The sequence below is a fragment of the Arachis duranensis genome, chromosome 8 (assembly GCF_000817695.3).
Source record: "Arachis duranensis cultivar V14167 chromosome 8, aradu.V14167.gnm2.J7QH, whole genome shotgun sequence".
Taxonomy (NCBI): Eukaryota; Viridiplantae; Streptophyta; class Magnoliopsida; order Fabales; family Fabaceae; genus Arachis; species Arachis duranensis.
Window position 1 is genome coordinate 43,995,148 of NC_029779.3, and position 17,919 is coordinate 44,013,066.

General features: G+C 34.1%; 3 protein-coding genes across 4 annotated transcripts in view; 1 reads left to right on the top strand and 2 right to left on the bottom strand.

Moving 5' to 3' along the window:
* Positions 1-6,918, top strand: part of LOC107463028 (dynamin-2B) — a 10,920-nt gene extending 4,002 nt beyond the window's left edge. Inside the window, exons 11-22 of the mRNA XM_016081732.3 lie at positions 738-821; positions 996-1,123; positions 1,425-1,512; positions 1,621-1,774; positions 2,947-3,023; positions 3,789-3,845; positions 4,084-4,228; positions 4,322-4,473; positions 5,047-5,160; positions 5,254-5,321; positions 5,687-5,856; positions 6,210-6,918. Of these exons, the coding sequence (XP_015937218.1) occupies positions 738-821; positions 996-1,123; positions 1,425-1,512; positions 1,621-1,774; positions 2,947-3,023; positions 3,789-3,845; positions 4,084-4,228; positions 4,322-4,473; positions 5,047-5,160; positions 5,254-5,321; positions 5,687-5,856; positions 6,210-6,439 (1,467 nt within the window). The 3' untranslated portion in view covers positions 6,440-6,918. The remainder of the gene's footprint in view (positions 1-737; positions 822-995; positions 1,124-1,424; positions 1,513-1,620; positions 1,775-2,946; positions 3,024-3,788; positions 3,846-4,083; positions 4,229-4,321; positions 4,474-5,046; positions 5,161-5,253; positions 5,322-5,686; positions 5,857-6,209) is intronic.
* A 1,884-nt stretch (positions 6,919-8,802) lies between these two features.
* LOC107463086 (SUN domain-containing protein 4) lies at positions 8,803-12,886 on the bottom strand. Its single transcript, XM_016081821.3, has 5 exons — positions 12,503-12,886; positions 12,157-12,392; positions 10,013-11,268; positions 9,823-9,908; positions 8,803-9,084 (listed from the first exon to the last, which is right to left on the bottom strand). Exons 2-5 carry the CDS (start codon positions 12,341-12,343, stop codon positions 8,838-8,840), a joined length of 1,776 nt encoding a protein of 591 aa, XP_015937307.1. The 5' UTR covers positions 12,344-12,392; positions 12,503-12,886; the 3' UTR covers positions 8,803-8,837.
* Positions 12,887-15,833: 2,947 nt separating this feature from the next.
* The window catches only part of LOC107463044 (RNA-binding protein 208), a 7,423-nt gene continuing 5,337 nt past the window's right edge, over positions 15,834-17,919 (bottom strand). For both annotated transcript variants that reach the window (XM_016081755.3, XM_016081754.3), the window contains exons 11-13: positions 17,821-17,906; positions 16,858-17,031; positions 15,834-16,462 (exon numbers count right to left, since the gene is read on the bottom strand). In XM_016081755.3, coding sequence (XP_015937241.1) covers positions 16,148-16,462; positions 16,858-17,031; positions 17,821-17,906 — 575 coding nt within the window. In that variant the 3' untranslated portion in view covers positions 15,834-16,147. The remainder of the gene's footprint in view (positions 16,463-16,857; positions 17,032-17,820; positions 17,907-17,919) is intronic.

Consider the following 17,919-nt stretch of genomic DNA (forward strand, 5'->3'; position numbering starts at 1 on the left):
AAAACAAATGTACACATCATCATCATTCATTAATCAAACACCCTTCTTTTTTCACCACCACACCATTCACCCCCCACCCTTACCTCTCCATTGCCACTTGCATTGCATCCACCTCCCATCAACAAGCCTGAAAATCTCGTCTACACTCTTCAACCCCATGTTGGCACACGTTTCTTCAATATCAATGGAGTCTGACGTGGTAAGCAAGTGGTCAATTTTGGTTATGAGGTGTGGGATGGTTTGGGAGATGTGTTCAATGAGTGTGGGTAAAGAAGGGATAGGGACAAAAATGTGAATTTGGCAGGGTAGGTTGGTGGGGGCATGATGGTCTTGATGGCGATGACAGTGCAATTGATGTGGCCAACCTGGAGGGAGCGGGTGTTGATGACTTTGATGGCATTCGGGTTGTAAGCATTGGAGGAGGGCTACCATCTCACTCCGTTGGCGGTGTTAGAGTAGTATAGGTGTCGATGGGGTGTAGAACGAGAATTGATGATGATGTGTATATGGAGGGGTAAAATTGGAAAAAGAATATTTGACCACTTGTTGACTACCAAAATATTATCAATAGTCGTATATTGAAATTTATTTTAGATGTCTGGGACAAAATTGAATCAAATTAAATGTTAGGGGTCCGGAACAAAGTATATTTTATCCATGTTATACATAGCACTAGATGAAATTCTTCACCTCTGTTTTCTACCTACTAACGAAGATTCCATGGCGTTATGCTCTAGGTGCATCGTGTCTTGCTAGATATTGTTTCAGCTTCTGCCAATGCTACACCTGGTTTAGGAAGATACCCACCTTTCAAGAGGGAGGTATGGCACTTCATTGTTCCATTCCTACTTCATATTTTTGTTTTACATGTCACGGTTAATTTGATCTACTTTTTGGTTCCTCTATTCTTTTCTTCCCTTCTGAACTCTGTCCTGTCATATGGAGTGGACTTCCCCTTTCATTTTTAAATAACCCTGAAATACCTTTTTTCAAAGGTTGTGGCAATTGCTACGGCTGCACTAGAAGGGTTTAAAAATGAAGCAAAGAAAATGGTGGTTGCACTTGTTGATATGGAGCGTGCATTTGTGCCACCCCAGCATTTCATTCGTTTGGTACAACGGAGGTAAATTGGATACAATGGCCCTTTTTTTTTGTGTGTGTGTGGATACAGATTCTCTCCTCCTTCAGGGAGTATCTGCTCCCTGTGCTATCTTTCTCTGTTATTTGCATTTTTCGCCACACCATGATAACATGGGAAAGGACAGGATTCTGAATATATCAGCTACCTGTCTAACACTGTAAATTTTACATGTCTGTATTTCAAGAAACAAAAATTTAACCATCATATTTTTTCGCCCCTTGCATATAAAATATTCTTGGTATCTTCGTAATTTATATCTATTAATTGTCCTCATTTACCTTAGGATGGAAAGACAACGCCGTGAGGAAGAACTTAAGGGGGGTCGATCCTCAAAAAAGGGGCAAGATGGAGAACAATCTATTCTTAACCGGGTTAGTGGGCTCTAAATCAATCCTGATAATAGTATAGGATGGATTGTTATTTTGCAATTCTGATTGTGCTTTGTTGGATTAATTCTGTTACTTGTTAACTTATTTTAGGCCAGTAGTCCTCAAACTGGTGGAAGCATGAAATCAATGAAGGATGAGAAGAAGGACAAAGAGAAGGAAAAGGACAAATCAGGACAGGGAGAGAAAGAAGGGCAAGAAGGCTCTGGTTTGAAGACTGCAGGTCCTGAAGGAGAAATAACTGCAGGTTTGTTTCATGCTTTATGCTACTAGAAACATGCTCCTGTTCCAAACTCTGAAACATTTTATAAGTGCCTGTGTTGTTTGCATTTTGTAAATCCCAAAAGCAAGTTCTGAAAAATGAAAATGAGTTTGTATAGTGTTCAACGTGTGTGTTTTGTTTTTCCTGCAACTGACTCTACTCTTCCAGCAACTAAAGGTAATTGTAGGTGCTCTTGGATTTACTATTCATTTCTAGGAGGTACTTTCAAGATAGGATCTCAACTATTATTTCTATATTAACAAATAAAAGTAATTTTGTTCTATCGCTTTTTGAACAAGAAGCATTCTCTTGACGTAACCTAACCAAACACATAAATTATTTCAACTTTCTCAAAGCTTTCCAACTGAATTCGTAAAGTACTTCCCTAGGTTGTTGAAAGAAACATGCTCTAAGTAGTTGTGTGTAGGAAACTTCCTCAAATTTGATAGAATGACATCTTCCCTGTTTAGTAGATCTACCAATTATGTAAAAGTCATATGCTGTATATTTAAGTGATGATTTTTTGTAAACATGTTTTAATGGAGTTTATATTTTAGGAGCTTTAATGTCTGTATGCTTTCATAGGTTTTGCTATCTAGGGCACTCTAAAGGATTTAAAAGTGCTAAGTGTTTTGTAAATGTTGATACAGTCACTTAAAAATTTTATTTTTCTATAAAGTATCTTCAATTTATTGTTTCTTAAAGAGTGCCTTAGGGCACTTAGCAATATATTTATTTTTACAATGTGGCTGCTTATAGTTAATAGTTTCATCTCTGGATGAGCAATAAAAAAGAAAAAGTAAGATGTCCATATGATTATTCTACCTGAATTTGTTTGGTTCAATATAAATGCGATTCAATTTATCTGGTTGATTTATAGGTTTAGAAGATTTTGATCTGATGTGTATAATTTTGAATCCCGTGAACCAATGTTAATATCATAAAATACAGTGTATTTGTGGCAATTGGCAAGTTCTCCAAGATACTTTTCCCCTTAAAAATGTCTTGTTAATTGTAGTTAGAATAATCTTTTTTCAATGATCCCCCCTTGCATGCATTCTGGCTTTGTTATTAAAGTTTCTCACTTTCTGATATTTTTTTTTTTTTTTTAAAATCCAGAGTGTGTTGAAATGTTGGATCTTATACATTGTTTTCAGGGTATTTGTTAAAGAAAAGTGCCAAAACTAATGGTTGGAGCAGGCGATGGTTTGTTCTAAATGAGAAGACAGGAAAGGTTTGTACCTGCTGGCTCCATTGATTGAATTATTCTGTGTTATCTTGTTGATATGCAGGTCGTTTGAATATTGCCCACTTGAACCTGACTAAACGTAGTAACAATTTTCTGCATCTTCACAAAATTCTGCCTATTTCTTCTTGAAATTTGTTTCTAACCAGATAAGCCTTTTGTTGAAAACATAAAAGGTTTTCCTAGATGTTCTAATATACACATCTAGGATGACTCATTCTTGACTTAATATGGCATTGAGTTCACAATAGCTAATACCTTCCCCAAGAAGTATAGGAGCATCTTGAGGCTTCTAAAAATATTGCTAATTATATTCTAAGTTTTCCCACTCTTATTCCTTAAATCTTAATGAAATTCTTATTTATATAAATCTTAAATGGAATTTGTGTACTAACTCGGTACTTGTGAAAAACTAGAATATCAAGTTAGTAAGATTGAGAAGTACCATCAAACCATTACATTGGAGTGCACCACCCTAAATGTAATGGGATTTGATCCTTAAGTATATTTAGATCTGGATACCATGATTGATATTGGTGTTTAGATAGAAAAGAAAAGGATTATGGAAATCTTCGAAAAATGCGATAGGATTATGACTTAAGGGATATAGTGCCAAGCTCTGCCTCCTATTTAATTATTTATTTTTTATTCATGTATTTTGATTCTTAATATTTTCAAACATTTATCATGTTTTTCAATGTGTTACATCTTGTTATTTTTTATTTTATTATACTTCAACTTTTCACTTTACAGCTTGGGTACACCAAAAAACAAGAGGAAAGGCATTTTCGTGGTGTTGTTACGTTAGAGGTATGTAGTGCTATTATTACTTCTGCACATTCATCATTTCTAAGCACCACAACTTACTACTGTGTCAGGGTGCGTATATTTTACTATGGGCATATTCTTACCCTTATCTATATAATTATGGAAGGATATAGTGATGTTAGCCTGTGGGAAGTAGAGAGTTAAGCATAACCAATAGTTTTCATAAGCTTACAATTGCTTTTTATTTTTATGATGTCATTTAATTTAAATTGCCCTGCAGGAGTGTAACATTGAAGAGGCATCAGATGAAGATGATCCGCCGTCTAAAAGTTCAAAGGACAAGAAATCCAATGCAGCTGATTCTAGCAAAGTCACCCTTGTATTTAAAATCACTAGTAGAGTTCCATATAAAACTGTTCTGAAAAGTAATTCCTCCTGTCCTATAGCTGTCAACAATATATTCATATCTGAAAATCTTATTGAAATAATTTAATTATGATATGTTTGTACTCTTGCAGCCCACAGTGCTGTTGTTTTGAAGGCTGAAAGTGCTGCTGATAAGGTTGAATGGATCAATAAGATAAGCCAAGTTATAAAAGCTAAGGGAGGACAAATAAGATTGCCATCCGATGGTGGATCTATGAGGCATAGCCACTCTGATGGTTCCTTGGTGAGTAAGTTCTGGAATATGCTGTAAAATGATTGAGTGCTTGATAAGCCACCTTGCCATAAAACATGTTCTGTTGAATTAAGATGATGAATTGAAACTAACCGATACAAAAATAAGGATTCATGCCTGCAAATGGATGAGTGGAGAAGTGATTGGATGACAGCAGCAAACTCATTAACGTTTACATTTCCAAAACTGATAACATGGTCTGGACTCTGGAGAAAGGGTGGAGAGCAGAATTTGCTAAATAAAGAAACTGACTAACTTGACACACTGGGTTTGGGTTTTGGTAAACTATTTCTTCCCAGATGCCATGCTACCTGACATGACCAACTCTAACATTCCATGCTCCTGAGTCTAATCTATTTCAAATCAAGAATTATTTTATTTGTAAATTTGTTCATTTCTGACTAAAATTTGCAACAAACTTTTCAGTATAGAACTTCAGAGAAGGATGGGCAGAAGCAAGGGTTTGGATAACACATATTTTGGAATTAAATTACTGAATAAATGCCAATCCTCAAACTGTGATTATTGACTGGCTACTATTATGTTTGTTATGTCCCATCTCAGGAAACAATGGCCCGAAGACCTGCTGACCCAGAGGAAGAACTACGATGGATGTCTCAAGAAGTTCGTGGCTATGTTGAAGCAGTTTTAAACAGTTTAGCTGCTAATGTTCCAAAAGTGAGCTTTTGTCTTACCATATTATATTTGGTGGATCCTCTCAGATTTGTCAATATTAATGCTTGATGCAAATTCTGGATGATTGTTTCGCAGGCTGTTGTCCTCTGCCAAGTTGAGAAAGCCAAAGAAGACATGCTGAATCAATTATATAGTTCTGTCAGGTACAGAAATATTTTAATGCTTTCACATTTGTTTTTCTTTTCTAACATTAATTCATCCCCTGTTGTTTGTCAGTTTTGTTCCTACAAATCTTTGAAGGGATGTCATTTAAAAAAAAAAAAATCTGATGATCCCCCCTTTGTGGTTCCTCTATGTTTTAGTTAAATTCAACTTTGAAAATAATGTAAATATCATGAAGTATTTCTTTTCAATTCCTGAATGATTTATCTCTGTTTTTCTTTGCTTGCATCTCTTTCACTCTTTCTCATGTGGGTGTTGCAATTCTGTAGAATTCAACAATGATTTTATAATTATTGCTGTTTTGACTTCACCTGCACTAAACTTTTTAAGTATCTTTCATGATTAGTGCTCAAAGTACTGCTAGGATTGAGCAGTTGCTTCTAGAAGATCAAAATGTCAAGAGCAGGCGAGAGCGCTACCAGAAACAATCTTCACTTCTGTCAAAATTGACAAGGCAACTGAGTATTCATGACAATCGAGCAGCTGCTGCCTCAAGTTGGTCAAATGGTAGTGCAGGTGTGTCTGCCATCTTCTAAATGGATTACATGTTTGATTTGTGGTCAACTGGTAAACTTTTTAAGTGCGACATCCTTGGGGTTTTTTCAAGTGCCCAAAATTGCCACTTTTTGGTTTGGATGCTATCAAGAATTTGCTTGCTGAATCATGGATTCTGACATAGAATTCACTTTCTTGAATGTTTTGCTAGTGGACTGGTTACCTATGTTACTTTGTAAATTGCATCTTGCACCTTAAGAGAATCCAACTCCTAGGCCTATTTTCTATTGAAACCAAATCCGTTCTGCTTTACAATCTCCCTATTTTGACTAATCACTACTTTTTCATTTTTTGCTCTGGTTTTTGGTTTACAGATAGTAGTCCTAGTCCAAGAAGCAATGGTCCAGGTGATGACTGGAGATCAGCCTTTGATGCAGCTGCCAATGGCCCTGTTAGCCGAAGTGGTTCACTGAGATCAGCATCCAATGGTCATATTGATCCTGTACAAAATGGTGATGTAAACTCTGGTGCAAACTCTGGCAGTCGACGGACACCTAATCGACTACCTCCTGCTCCTCCAGGTTCTTCCGGATACAGAGTTTAACAAATGGCTGACTGGCCACCACTTGACCATACGATTCGTGTTTTGATACATTTTTGGAGGGTGAGACTGCTCTCGCCCCATTCATACCTTTGAGGGTTAAGGTCACAATTCTTTGTTTCTGCAGGATAATTTAGGTCGAGAAATGTGTGTACATAGAAGACTATAGCTTATTTAGTGTATGTTTTTGGGTCTTGTCTCAATTTCTTGAAGCTTGGCATCAGGGTGGACTTGAATGCATCGGTCATGTTTCTCTACTCAATATTCTTTCTTTTCTCTTTCATTGCTTTTATTAATTAGCCGTTTTTTTAAAAGAAATTTAGTTGAGAATGCACTTATTTTTTGGATGAACAAACTGTATTATTATGCTTGTAATTACTAAAATGATACCCTGTCTCGGATTCGTTTAAACGACCACTGTATGCATTATTCTAAATTTCTAATACAATGGGGATGATCTGTTTCCCGGTTCTTCATCTTTATTTTTGGTATTTTTGTTTGTCTAGTAAACCACCAAAATAACACCCAAAAGATTTGATTTGGACAAATGGACTTTTAAAAGACTGCAGTGCCGAATGTCATTTTATTAAGAGAATTCCTTTGGTGAAGAGTTATGTTTGATGAAGAGTGCATATTGTAGTTATATTTTGAAAGTAGTGTATTGTACATGATGTCTTTAATTTTTGTATTTTTTTTTCTATTGCAAAAGGTGTAATCTTTACTCTTCGCCCAATATTCATCTTAACCATTGCATTATGCTTTTATTAAACATCTATAATCTTCTAGGGGTTAATGGATTTCTTTTGAGGCTTTATTTGTGTTGGAATCTTTCCGATGATTTCTGGGGGTTTATTTTCTTTTCGATTTTGATCACGTTTTCATTGTGATCTGATCAGATGACATATTATTGATAAGTCAATGTTAAAATTGAAGTACTTATTTATAATTAGATGATGATCATATGGTATTCCAATCAAATGTTTCCACCAAGTATCGTTTTGTTAGTATGTGCTTGGTCTAGGTACAGGCGTACACTATTTCTCTCCTTTTAGCGTTGTTTCATCTTGAGAAGGGAAATATAAACTAATGTCCATTCTTACTTGCCTGTGCTTGAAGGGGTTTGGGCTTTGTCATTGACTGTTTCTTCGATACCCTTTGTGCTCATTGCCAGCATGCTTCTTTTGCCTAATCACAGAGGGTCCAAGTTCAAACTCCAAGTCTCCAATGATTATGGAGATCCCCTTTCTATATCAACTATCAAACTTGGAAAGTGAGATCAATGTTTACCGTTTTGTCCTTAATCTTTTATTGTAGTGGTTAAAAGCAAGCTCAAAAGGTTCACAACCATGCTCTACCAACAATGAAAGCAACTGATTGCTTATAAGAATTCATTACTGACCAATAAATAAATAAAATAAAGGAAAAAAGTGAATTTATTGGATGGTGTAAGTCACATTTAGCGTAAGTGGATTCCTCCTATGTATGAGTTAGGATTGAATAATATTGATATTAATTTAAACAAAATCAGACTGTATATAAATGTTAATAGGAGATATATATTTTACCAATTTAAATATTAATTTACAATAGAATATAGTGAAAATTATCTATGCCAGATTTTATTAAAATTAAATATCAATAAATATGTAGTCGAAGAATTTTTTATTTACGTATTTTGAGTTAATATATTACGTTTCCATCAATTTTAAATTGACAAAAAAATGTGTTATAGGTATAACAAAAAATTGTATACTCAAGACTAGTGTTCAATCCAACTTTTATTAACTAACTACATTTCAAACTTGCTAAGGTATAAAAATAACGAATAAACTAAACTAGTGTTTGTTAATGAAGTTTCTTTTTATACTTCGCTTTTGTTTCTTAGGTGGCCTTCGCAAAAATAAGGAGGTCATAAGCAAAAAGCAGGTGCAAATAGTAAAAAGTTTGAAATTAAATATTTTTTTTAAAGTAAAAAAGTTCAACATAACAAAGTAGAACAAAGAAAAGAAACAAAAATTCATAACACTAAAATAATAATTTATAGCCATTTCAAGCATTGTTATCAACAATTCAGGCTTCACCACTAATTCACTCATCGTAACTTGTAAATGATTTGTTAATAATGTCCACCACATTTGAATCTTGATTTTTGAATATTTTATAATTTCTTTTGAAATTAAATATTCTCTAATTAATTCAAATAATCCAATTGTTTAATTCCCCGACCCCTATACAACTCGATCGTAACTTTATGCTTATTTTAATCTATTAGCCAATTATTTATAACCTTAATGATAACTGTATCCAATCAAATTGAAAGCAAACCATAGTCTAATAACATAGAAGCAGCCTTTTCGCTAACCATCTAACACAAAAATAATATATTTTCAAAAATGAGATATCACAAAGTTAATATGAAAATAATAACACTACAACTAAACAATAAGAGATACCAGGGATACCTACCATTACAAAATTTCATGGAATGAAGTGTTCTATTAACACTTAGTACTCTATAGACACTTGCAGTCATATCCAGAGCTAGCCGTAATATAGCTACCATTGCAAATATACAACAAATGAAAAAGACCACTACACCCTTGTTCTCTAAAGAAGCCTGCTTCTCCCTGACCTTTTCAACCTCAGATCTGAAAATTGTTAAAAATAAACTAAAAATTAAAAATCTAAAAGAACTGAATCACAGTTTAATACACACGTCCTAAAAACTATGTTGCATCATACTCAAAATTTAAACATAATAATAACGATAAATAATTTATTTTGAAAATATTTAAGAACAAACAAATAGAACGAAAATGATTTCAAATTTTTTTTATCTACAACGTAGTGGTGCATTTAATAAATGCTTAAAATTTTTTACTTTTATCAAAAACTGTAATTTCACACCCAAATTATTTTAGCACTTTGGAAGAACTTTCTTTTAATTTGTTGTAGATTATGGATAAAATAACTATTTGCTCTCCTTAAAGGCTTATTAAAACAAGGGAATAGTTGGTTCAATCTACTTTGTACAAATGGTAGGTTTGAGCATTGTGATTGTTCAATTATTGTAAGGCTGAAATACTGAATGATTAGTAATAAAATTGCAGTATGTAACTGAAGCTGCCATGTTATTACTAAAAATTTCACATTTTTGCGCCATAACTGGCTGGTTGTGCTTAGGTTAGGTGACCGCGGCTTGTTCACTAATTTTCTGGCCAAAGTGACAAGTCCGATCTGGTTCCTAGAAACCTAATACAAAGACCAAGGCAGGGAGATTCACGGAAACTACTTTTGATGATTTCTCAAGTACGCCAATTATGAAATCTGAGCTAGCATCTTATAGTGAGCTAACTAAGAAAAAGCACATAAAGAAAAGATCTTACCTCAAAGCAGCATTGTCTTTGAGAAGATGATCCATCTGTATGGAAATATGGGACTTCCAGGTATTTAGATAACTAGCCTCTTTGATCTGCAAGGGCGAGGAAGTTAAATTTCAACGAGTTACGTTGAACAATGGCCTTACATAACCAAATGCAGATGTTGGCAACAAAATCCAGATAGAAATTAACATACCAAAATATCCTGCTGTTCAAGGAGTTCCCTAACGTCTTCTTTGAACTTCTGTAGAAGTATATCTTTTTCTTCTATTTCTTTTCTGTAATCTTTAAAAATATTGATATATCTAGAATTCAAATCTTTCAAATACCGCTCCAGGACAGATAAATTTAAGTCTAGAGAACGAACTTTCTGCATTAAAATCTTGAGAACAGTATCCCCAGGCATCCTGCCAACTTGCTGACGGATTTCGTCAACCGGATCAGGAACATTACTATTTACAGTTCCATGACTTGCAGAAGAGATATCTGAAGCAGGGTCAGAGTAGATCCCCTCGGAAGCATTCTGTTGTATATTTTCACTCTCAGCAGGGTTAGGATGAAGTGATACTGTCTTCTTGTCACCATTACCCTCTCCAGATGCAAATAAATTATCTTGAGTATATATCAAATCCTCCAGCATCCTCTCAACAGCATCCACACCATAAACTTCAACCACACTCAGTGTGCAGTAAAATTCTGAACCATAGTGGCTTTGAAGATTCAATTTTAGATATCTCACCCATTTTGGTTCCTGAAGAACAAACGTTTGAGCATGCTTCACATTTGAGGCTGTGAAATTCCCAAGGAAAACCCAATCATCCGTTGGATAGACCAAACTTCCATGCAGTTCAAAAGCTTTTAAATTGGAAGAATGGTGCTCAAAATTAGCTATCTCTATTGTATCTACTAAGGTTTCTTCTGAGAGTTCAATAACGACAAATTTCTCTTCAGCAGAACATGGATTTCGAAGATATTTATCTTTGTCTCGGCTTAAGATATTAGAGGCACCTTTGGCTTCTTTGTTAGAAGCTAACACTTTTGCACCCTTAGCTGCTGAAGCATAATTGTATTCAGCACCACCAGGCTCCACTCTATGTATTACACTTACAGATGGACTACCGCCAGATTTAGTTTTTGAACTAATTGCTCTGCTTTTGAATTCATCGAGACCAAGAGGCACATCCCAAGTTAAATTTTCTTCAAGTTTGGCAGCAGATTGATGACTCTCCAATACAGGTTCCTCTCTAGCAGGAGAATGAGAAGTTTCCTTGTTAATAGGATCAGTTACAGCAAAATCTCGGCTCTCTTCATTGGGGAGTGACTCAACACCATGTATAGCCTCAGAAGAAATGTAAGCATCATTTGCTTTGATAAAAAAATCAAAAGCAGAATGAGATATTTTACACTGTCCATGCTTATCTTCATTCCAGTTTGATACACCAAGTGGATGTTCTTCAAAATCAATACCATTAATAAATTTATCAGAATTTCATGTCAACATAGTTATCATAGCCTATAAGAGAAAGGGAAGGAAAAAAGAAAAAAAAAAGGGATGCATGAGAATGAATGATGAACAGGGTATATAAACATTATATTTTTTTTTACACCCAAAATGCAGTTAATAACATATACTAATAAACTAAAGTCAACATTTGATCAGATTCTTTATCCTGAAACAGAAAAAATTGGCTAAACACTTAAAACAGTTGAGGGGCAGTATCTCAGAATCACAGTGCTTTTATTGCAGGAAGAAATCTTGGAAGCTGCTTTGGTGGCCAGTAAAGAGTAACTACTATAAATTGAACCTTTTATGGTTAGGTGTCTTACAGGCTTGTTGTTGACACAGGATTATACCAGTAAAAGGTATTTCACTCCAAAATGGAGAAATTGGCTCTCAACAGGTAATTTTCCCATGCTTGTTAATAAAGAACAACGAGAACGTTTTGTAACAAACCTGGTATTCATAAGGGATAATTGCACAAGAAAATGCTCTCTGAATTTATAACAATGAAATTGTAACACTGAAATTGCAAGAAGCAGTACAATGTGTTCGCACTTCGAGAGGCCAAATTTCTCCTATTGTTGAGTATTTGAGAGACTCAACACTCTCCTAAGTCATAAACCTGGTTCCTTCCTATTCCAAGATATCCCCCCATCCCCTTATATAATTCCCACCCTCCTGCTAGCAACTTCTTTTCAGTTCAATCACAAGGAATACCAAAAATGTCACATTGCCATCTAAACCAAAACCAACATTTCCATCCTACAATACAATGTACAGTGATTCACATCAAATGCAAAATGGGGCAAGCACAGAGCAAAACACAGATAGATAGATACCGGAGTAACCATGGCCGCCACTAATCCACAAGCTGAAGAGTAAGATTAAGCCCCAGAGAACAAATACCAATGAGATTGAAACTTTATACAACTGTTGTTGTTTGCTCCCATCTGTGTTATTCTTATTAGGCTTTTCTAAACCAAAAGCTCTTCTTTCCAACAGAAGAGCTTTACGAGTTCTCTGCATTGTACATCAATCCAAACTCAGTACCCAATAAAACAACTAAATTAAACCCCTGCAACAACAACAACAACAACGAAAAAAAAATAAATAAATAGATACAGAACCAAACTAATTAATTTAACTAATCAATCAACAAAATAAATAAATAAATAAATAAAACACCTGTTAATTAGTTTGCCACAGGAAACGGATTAAGAAAAGAAGGAAACTGAAAAGGGAGAAGTTGGATCTGAGAGAGAGGAAGCTGAAACGATCACATTAGAAGGATAATATAATATGATATGTGAAAATTGGATCGAGAAAGGGGATTATGCAATTGTGTTGTGACCTAAGTATATGGGATTGGGTTAGGGTTGGTTTCAAGTTTCATAAAAAACCGAAGGATTTTGGCGTTGACGGATTGGGGGATCTGTGAATTTGGCTCTGCTGTGTGTTGCTTGAGAAGCAGATGGAGAATGATTGCGAGTTAAGTCACACGCAAAGCAAGCGCGCGTGTAAGCATCACCCTTCCTTCGCCATCTACCATACATGAGCTTCTACCTTATTATTAGAGTAAACGAGAAATTGATGATTCCTATTGGAACTAATATTATATTAATCATGTACAATGTGTACGATAAATTAAAAAAAAAATTAAATTATTAATTAATTATTTAATTTTAAATTTTAAAATTTGAAAATTAAAACTAGTATTTAAATTCATTCACACTGTATACGATTATTTTTAATTTTACTGTAATCTTTAATATACGTCCAAAATTTACTGTTATTTTTTCCAATTCTCATCTCGAGTCACTAAAATTTTCGCCGGCCATACCGAGGCCGTCGCATCCTCCTACCGGCACCGTTCTCACTTTCGCTAGTCAACCCGATGCGTCACGTCTTCCGACGCTCAGCCTAACGTTGTTACCGCTATTTTCGTGCCTCTCTTCTAAATCGGCTTCTCTTTTTTCCATTCTTTCAAGCCTATACCACCATGCTCTTCTTCTTTTTCGGATCCAAGCATGATTAGCTTCTTTCATGATTTGAGCTCTATGCTCTACATCAGTGTCGCTTTTATCATGACTAATCCTTTAAAATTATGTTTCACCACAATAATAGTTTCTTCTGTTTATTCATCTTCTTCTTCTATTTTAATGGTCAATTTAGGATGGTAATTTTAGTAGGTATGCGGATAATTATTTTATTTTTATATAGATGATTATTTTAATTGGATTGGGTTTAGTTATATATAATTAAAATATGTTAGATGTTCAATTCATTAGGTATGCGAATGATTATTTTTATCCTTAAGTGGATGGTTATTTTTATTAAGGGTGAGTGGCGTGTGACAAGCTAAGTAGCGATGGTGAAATGGGATGATTATTAATGAAGGTGGGGTGGCCGCCGGTTGAAAAAGAAGAGAGTATTGGAGGATTTTAGATGGTTATTTTTTTTGAAATAACTAACTGTGTTTTTTACAAATTTGAAATTTGAAATTTGATGTGAAATAACTAAATAATAGTTTTTAAATTTATTATTTTGTGGGTAATTTTCATTTTTAACTCATATTGGGCCAAATAAGCAGCCCATTGTACACATTGTACAAATATCTCATTGACTCCCTAACGGGATTCTTTTTTATTTCGAGTGGACTCATCGTTGTTGAATCCTAGCTCTTCTTCTTTCCTTTGAGGATTCGAAGAAAACGACGTTGTTATGTTCTTCAATATTATTATTATTATTATTATTATTATTATTATTTGTTAACAAAGATGTCTTAAGAATATTCAAGACTTTTTTTAAAACCAATTTGGGGTATGTGTAAGAGACTCATGTTTCCATGGCAAGGTTAACTGAACCAAAGTAAAACGTTAGTTTACCTTAAATTTTATGGCTTTATTATTTGAATTTAATTTTAATATATTATTATTTTATGAGTGTTATATGTGCATCTAATTACACATCATAACATAAATAAAAATAACTATTTTTTACATTAATAAATAATAACATAAATAATCATCCAAAAAAATAAATGTAATTGTAAAATTTCTTTATTATTATTTTGCCGACTAAAAGTAATTTTGACGACTACCAATTAAACATTTGTATCTATACTTTTCCGCCAAAAAGGTCATTTTGTCCATCCCATTTTCAAAGAGATGCGCGGTTATATAGTTCTATTCCACTCCCTCATAATTTCTTAAACCACCTCGAGTATCTTCAAAAATCAAAACTCATTCTCTCCTAATCTCTTAGCTTTTTCAGCAACCAAAGGATCTGCAACGAGAACAATCGAAGTGTCACTAGTGAGAGAAGGGTGGTGCGAAGAAAAAATTATGGGTCAGTCTGCAAGGGTGTTGCATCTATGAACAGAGCGGGTTTTAAGGGGGGCAACGGGCAAGTGTACACCATGACCCCAAAAAATTTTAAAACTTTGAAATTATATTATATAATATATATTACTAATCTAGTGGTCAACTAATGTACTTGTAGTTCCAATCATAGTTATCGAAAAAAAAAAATATAGGTATCAATATATTATATGCTAATTTATTATCAATAATAATTAATTATTATATTTTAAATATATGTATAAAGAGATACATCCAGAAAATACATTTATAAAAACACTTCTATTAGACACAACCATAAAAAAGATATTTTTATTAAACATATCTACAAAAACACTTCTATTAAACACAATTATAACACATAAACCTTAACGGTTAAATTTTAATGGTGTTGCATTTTTCCAATAAAAAGTAAGATTAATAGTCAAATTAGTTTGACAAAAGGGTAATTCTCTTTGAAAATTTTTATCATTTAAATTAATCCTTTAAAAATTATAAATTAATCATTTTTGTTATTCCGCCACTCAATTAATAGTTTTCGTCAATGATTAATGATATAAAATATTAATTGATAGCATACATGACACATAACATGTCTAATTAACTATATTTATGAAAATTTTTCAAATATATAAACCATAATCCTAATATAACTTAACAACACTAAATTAATAAATCTTTATAAATATATTTGTTTATCATCTAATTAAATATGTTAAATGTCGTATATAATGTAAGTTAACAAATAACTAAAAGACAAGTAATTAATTTATAAATTTTTGAAAAACAAATAATTAATTTATAAATCTTTAAAAAGTCAATTTGATTAATAAAATCTTTCAAAGACAAACTTGAAGAACAAGTAATCTTTTAACGATTAATTTGACTAAATGTACAAGCAACCATATCCAAAAGCTACAACTATTTTGTTCACGATATTAATTAAAATCGCGAGTAGAAAAAAATAACCGTGATCCTTGTCATAAATTGTTCGGTTATGAGAGACATCTAAAGTGATGCATCATAATAATGAAAGCTTGCGTATCCTAAATTCCTAATGGGTATTCTGGCTTATACAAATTACTACCGCAGCATTCCCCATTATTTGATCCATGAAGGAGCACATATTCCGCCTTTTGCGGCAACAAAAAGGAAAATAAGAAGCATAAAATTATCAACATAAAATTTAGTTAATAGTCATAATATACAATACCATTAAAGAAAACTACCCAAACATAAAAACTCAATACCCTTTCTAGCAAAACCCATATAGATATCTCCCTTTATCTTAGTCATAAAACCCACTTAAGATCAAACAATACAAATTACAACAAGAGATAAAATTCAAAGTAAATATCAAACCACAATACCTCAATTTAAAAAGAAAAAGCCGAGTTTGGAAAATGACATGATGTGGAGAAGCAAGAGAAATGAGATGCAACAAGGACACTCTGAATGTGCACCAGCATGTTTAGCGATAGTACATGAGCTGCTGTCTTGATGAATTACCAGCATATCCGTCATACATGGCTTGGGATCCCCCGGAGTTTATACCCATTGATGCAGGAGCTAGGCCATGTTGTCCAGACATCTGCAGAAGAGCTTGACCTGAAAGGCCGGATACAGCAGCTTGACTCAAGGCCAGCTGGCGTTGATACGCCAACAACTCAGCAGGAGAATAGCCTTGGTTCATCCCTGCAGTAGGAAGTATTTGATATGGTTGAGCAGGAGGAGGCAGAGGATTTGAAGCTGTTCCAGGAGGAGTTGGCTTGCTGCCCCATGAACACTGCACAAACCAATGAAATTACATTTTATTCACACAAACACGGAAACATGCCGAATTTTGGTGTGCTTCGCAACCATGGAATTTCATTAAACTCATTCATTTTCATTTTCAATTCAAACAAAATAATAAAATGAGTCCTATCATTCCATGACATATTGACATGAATGCTATATGTATAGACTTGTCATCTGAATCAAAATCCCAAACCCTCCTATATGTGACGTCTCTTTTGCGGATGAGGTCAGGTCATTGGCACGGATGGGTGCATGTATGGGTCTAATGTCTAAACATGTAAGAAACATCATCATCTACTGGCAAATAAGAAAGAAGGATGGCATCCTCACTCACTTAAGAACCTAAATAGATAGATAAGCAGCAAGTGGCAGATTTCTCACCTTCATAGACTTCCCACGAACTATTCTTCCATTAGCCATCTGAATGGCCAATGCTGCTTCCTCATGAGTGTTGTATCTGACAAATCCAAAACCTTTATCCCTCTGAACTCGAACCTCCTCAATAACTCCAGCCCCCAGTGCATGAAATTGACAGTGGAGTTCAGCTTGTGTTACCTGTAACAAAATACCACATTTGTAGAGATATGGTGAATCAGTTATCAAGAAAAATGTGGACAGAACAATTCAAAGTGCTCAAGAAATTGCAACTTTGCAAGACAGACCAACATTCAGACCATTACTGCCAGTCTTGACAGAGATATTCATTGATAATTATAAATATGATTTATCTAGAACACAGTACAAGGTTTTCTTATTGATATTGTATTCATCGATAAGTAGATGCAAATATTACAATTAACTCAAATCTCAACCATGACTTCAAATTGCAGAGACATTGCATGAGTTTGGGAAGGTTCCAAACAGAAAAACCAAACATGTTGTTAGACTAGTCTACGCTATCAGTCAAGTTCAAGACCAAGAACAAACTTGAATTTTAACTACACTAGTCCAAGGTCAAGTCAGTCATAATTTTGCAGCCCTAGGCATGTCTATATCACTAATCACATGCAGCAAGGCACTTGTGCAGTTGGAAAGATTGGAGCAAAATACTATTGCAAACACTGTCAAATTCTTTTGGTATATTGGTTTTATCAAATGTCAAACTGATTACTGGATCATGATACAGAAAACAGAAAATACAAGGGTTTTTACATACATATCATTCAAAAATATGCATGCTGTAAAAACTCATAGAAGATTATACTTAGACGATTCGCACAAACCAAACCATATAATTACATGCTTTTCAATATTTCTTGAACAAAGGAATGAAATTTTTAAGTTATGCACAAATGTATGTGGAAACATAATGATAGCATTTCATTCTTCAATTACTATACATACATCATGGGGAAGGTTGCCAACATAAACAGTGGTGTATGCAGGATTGTTTTCAGGGGCATCCTCATTGCTGTTATCTTGACCTCCATCTGTAGAATACCC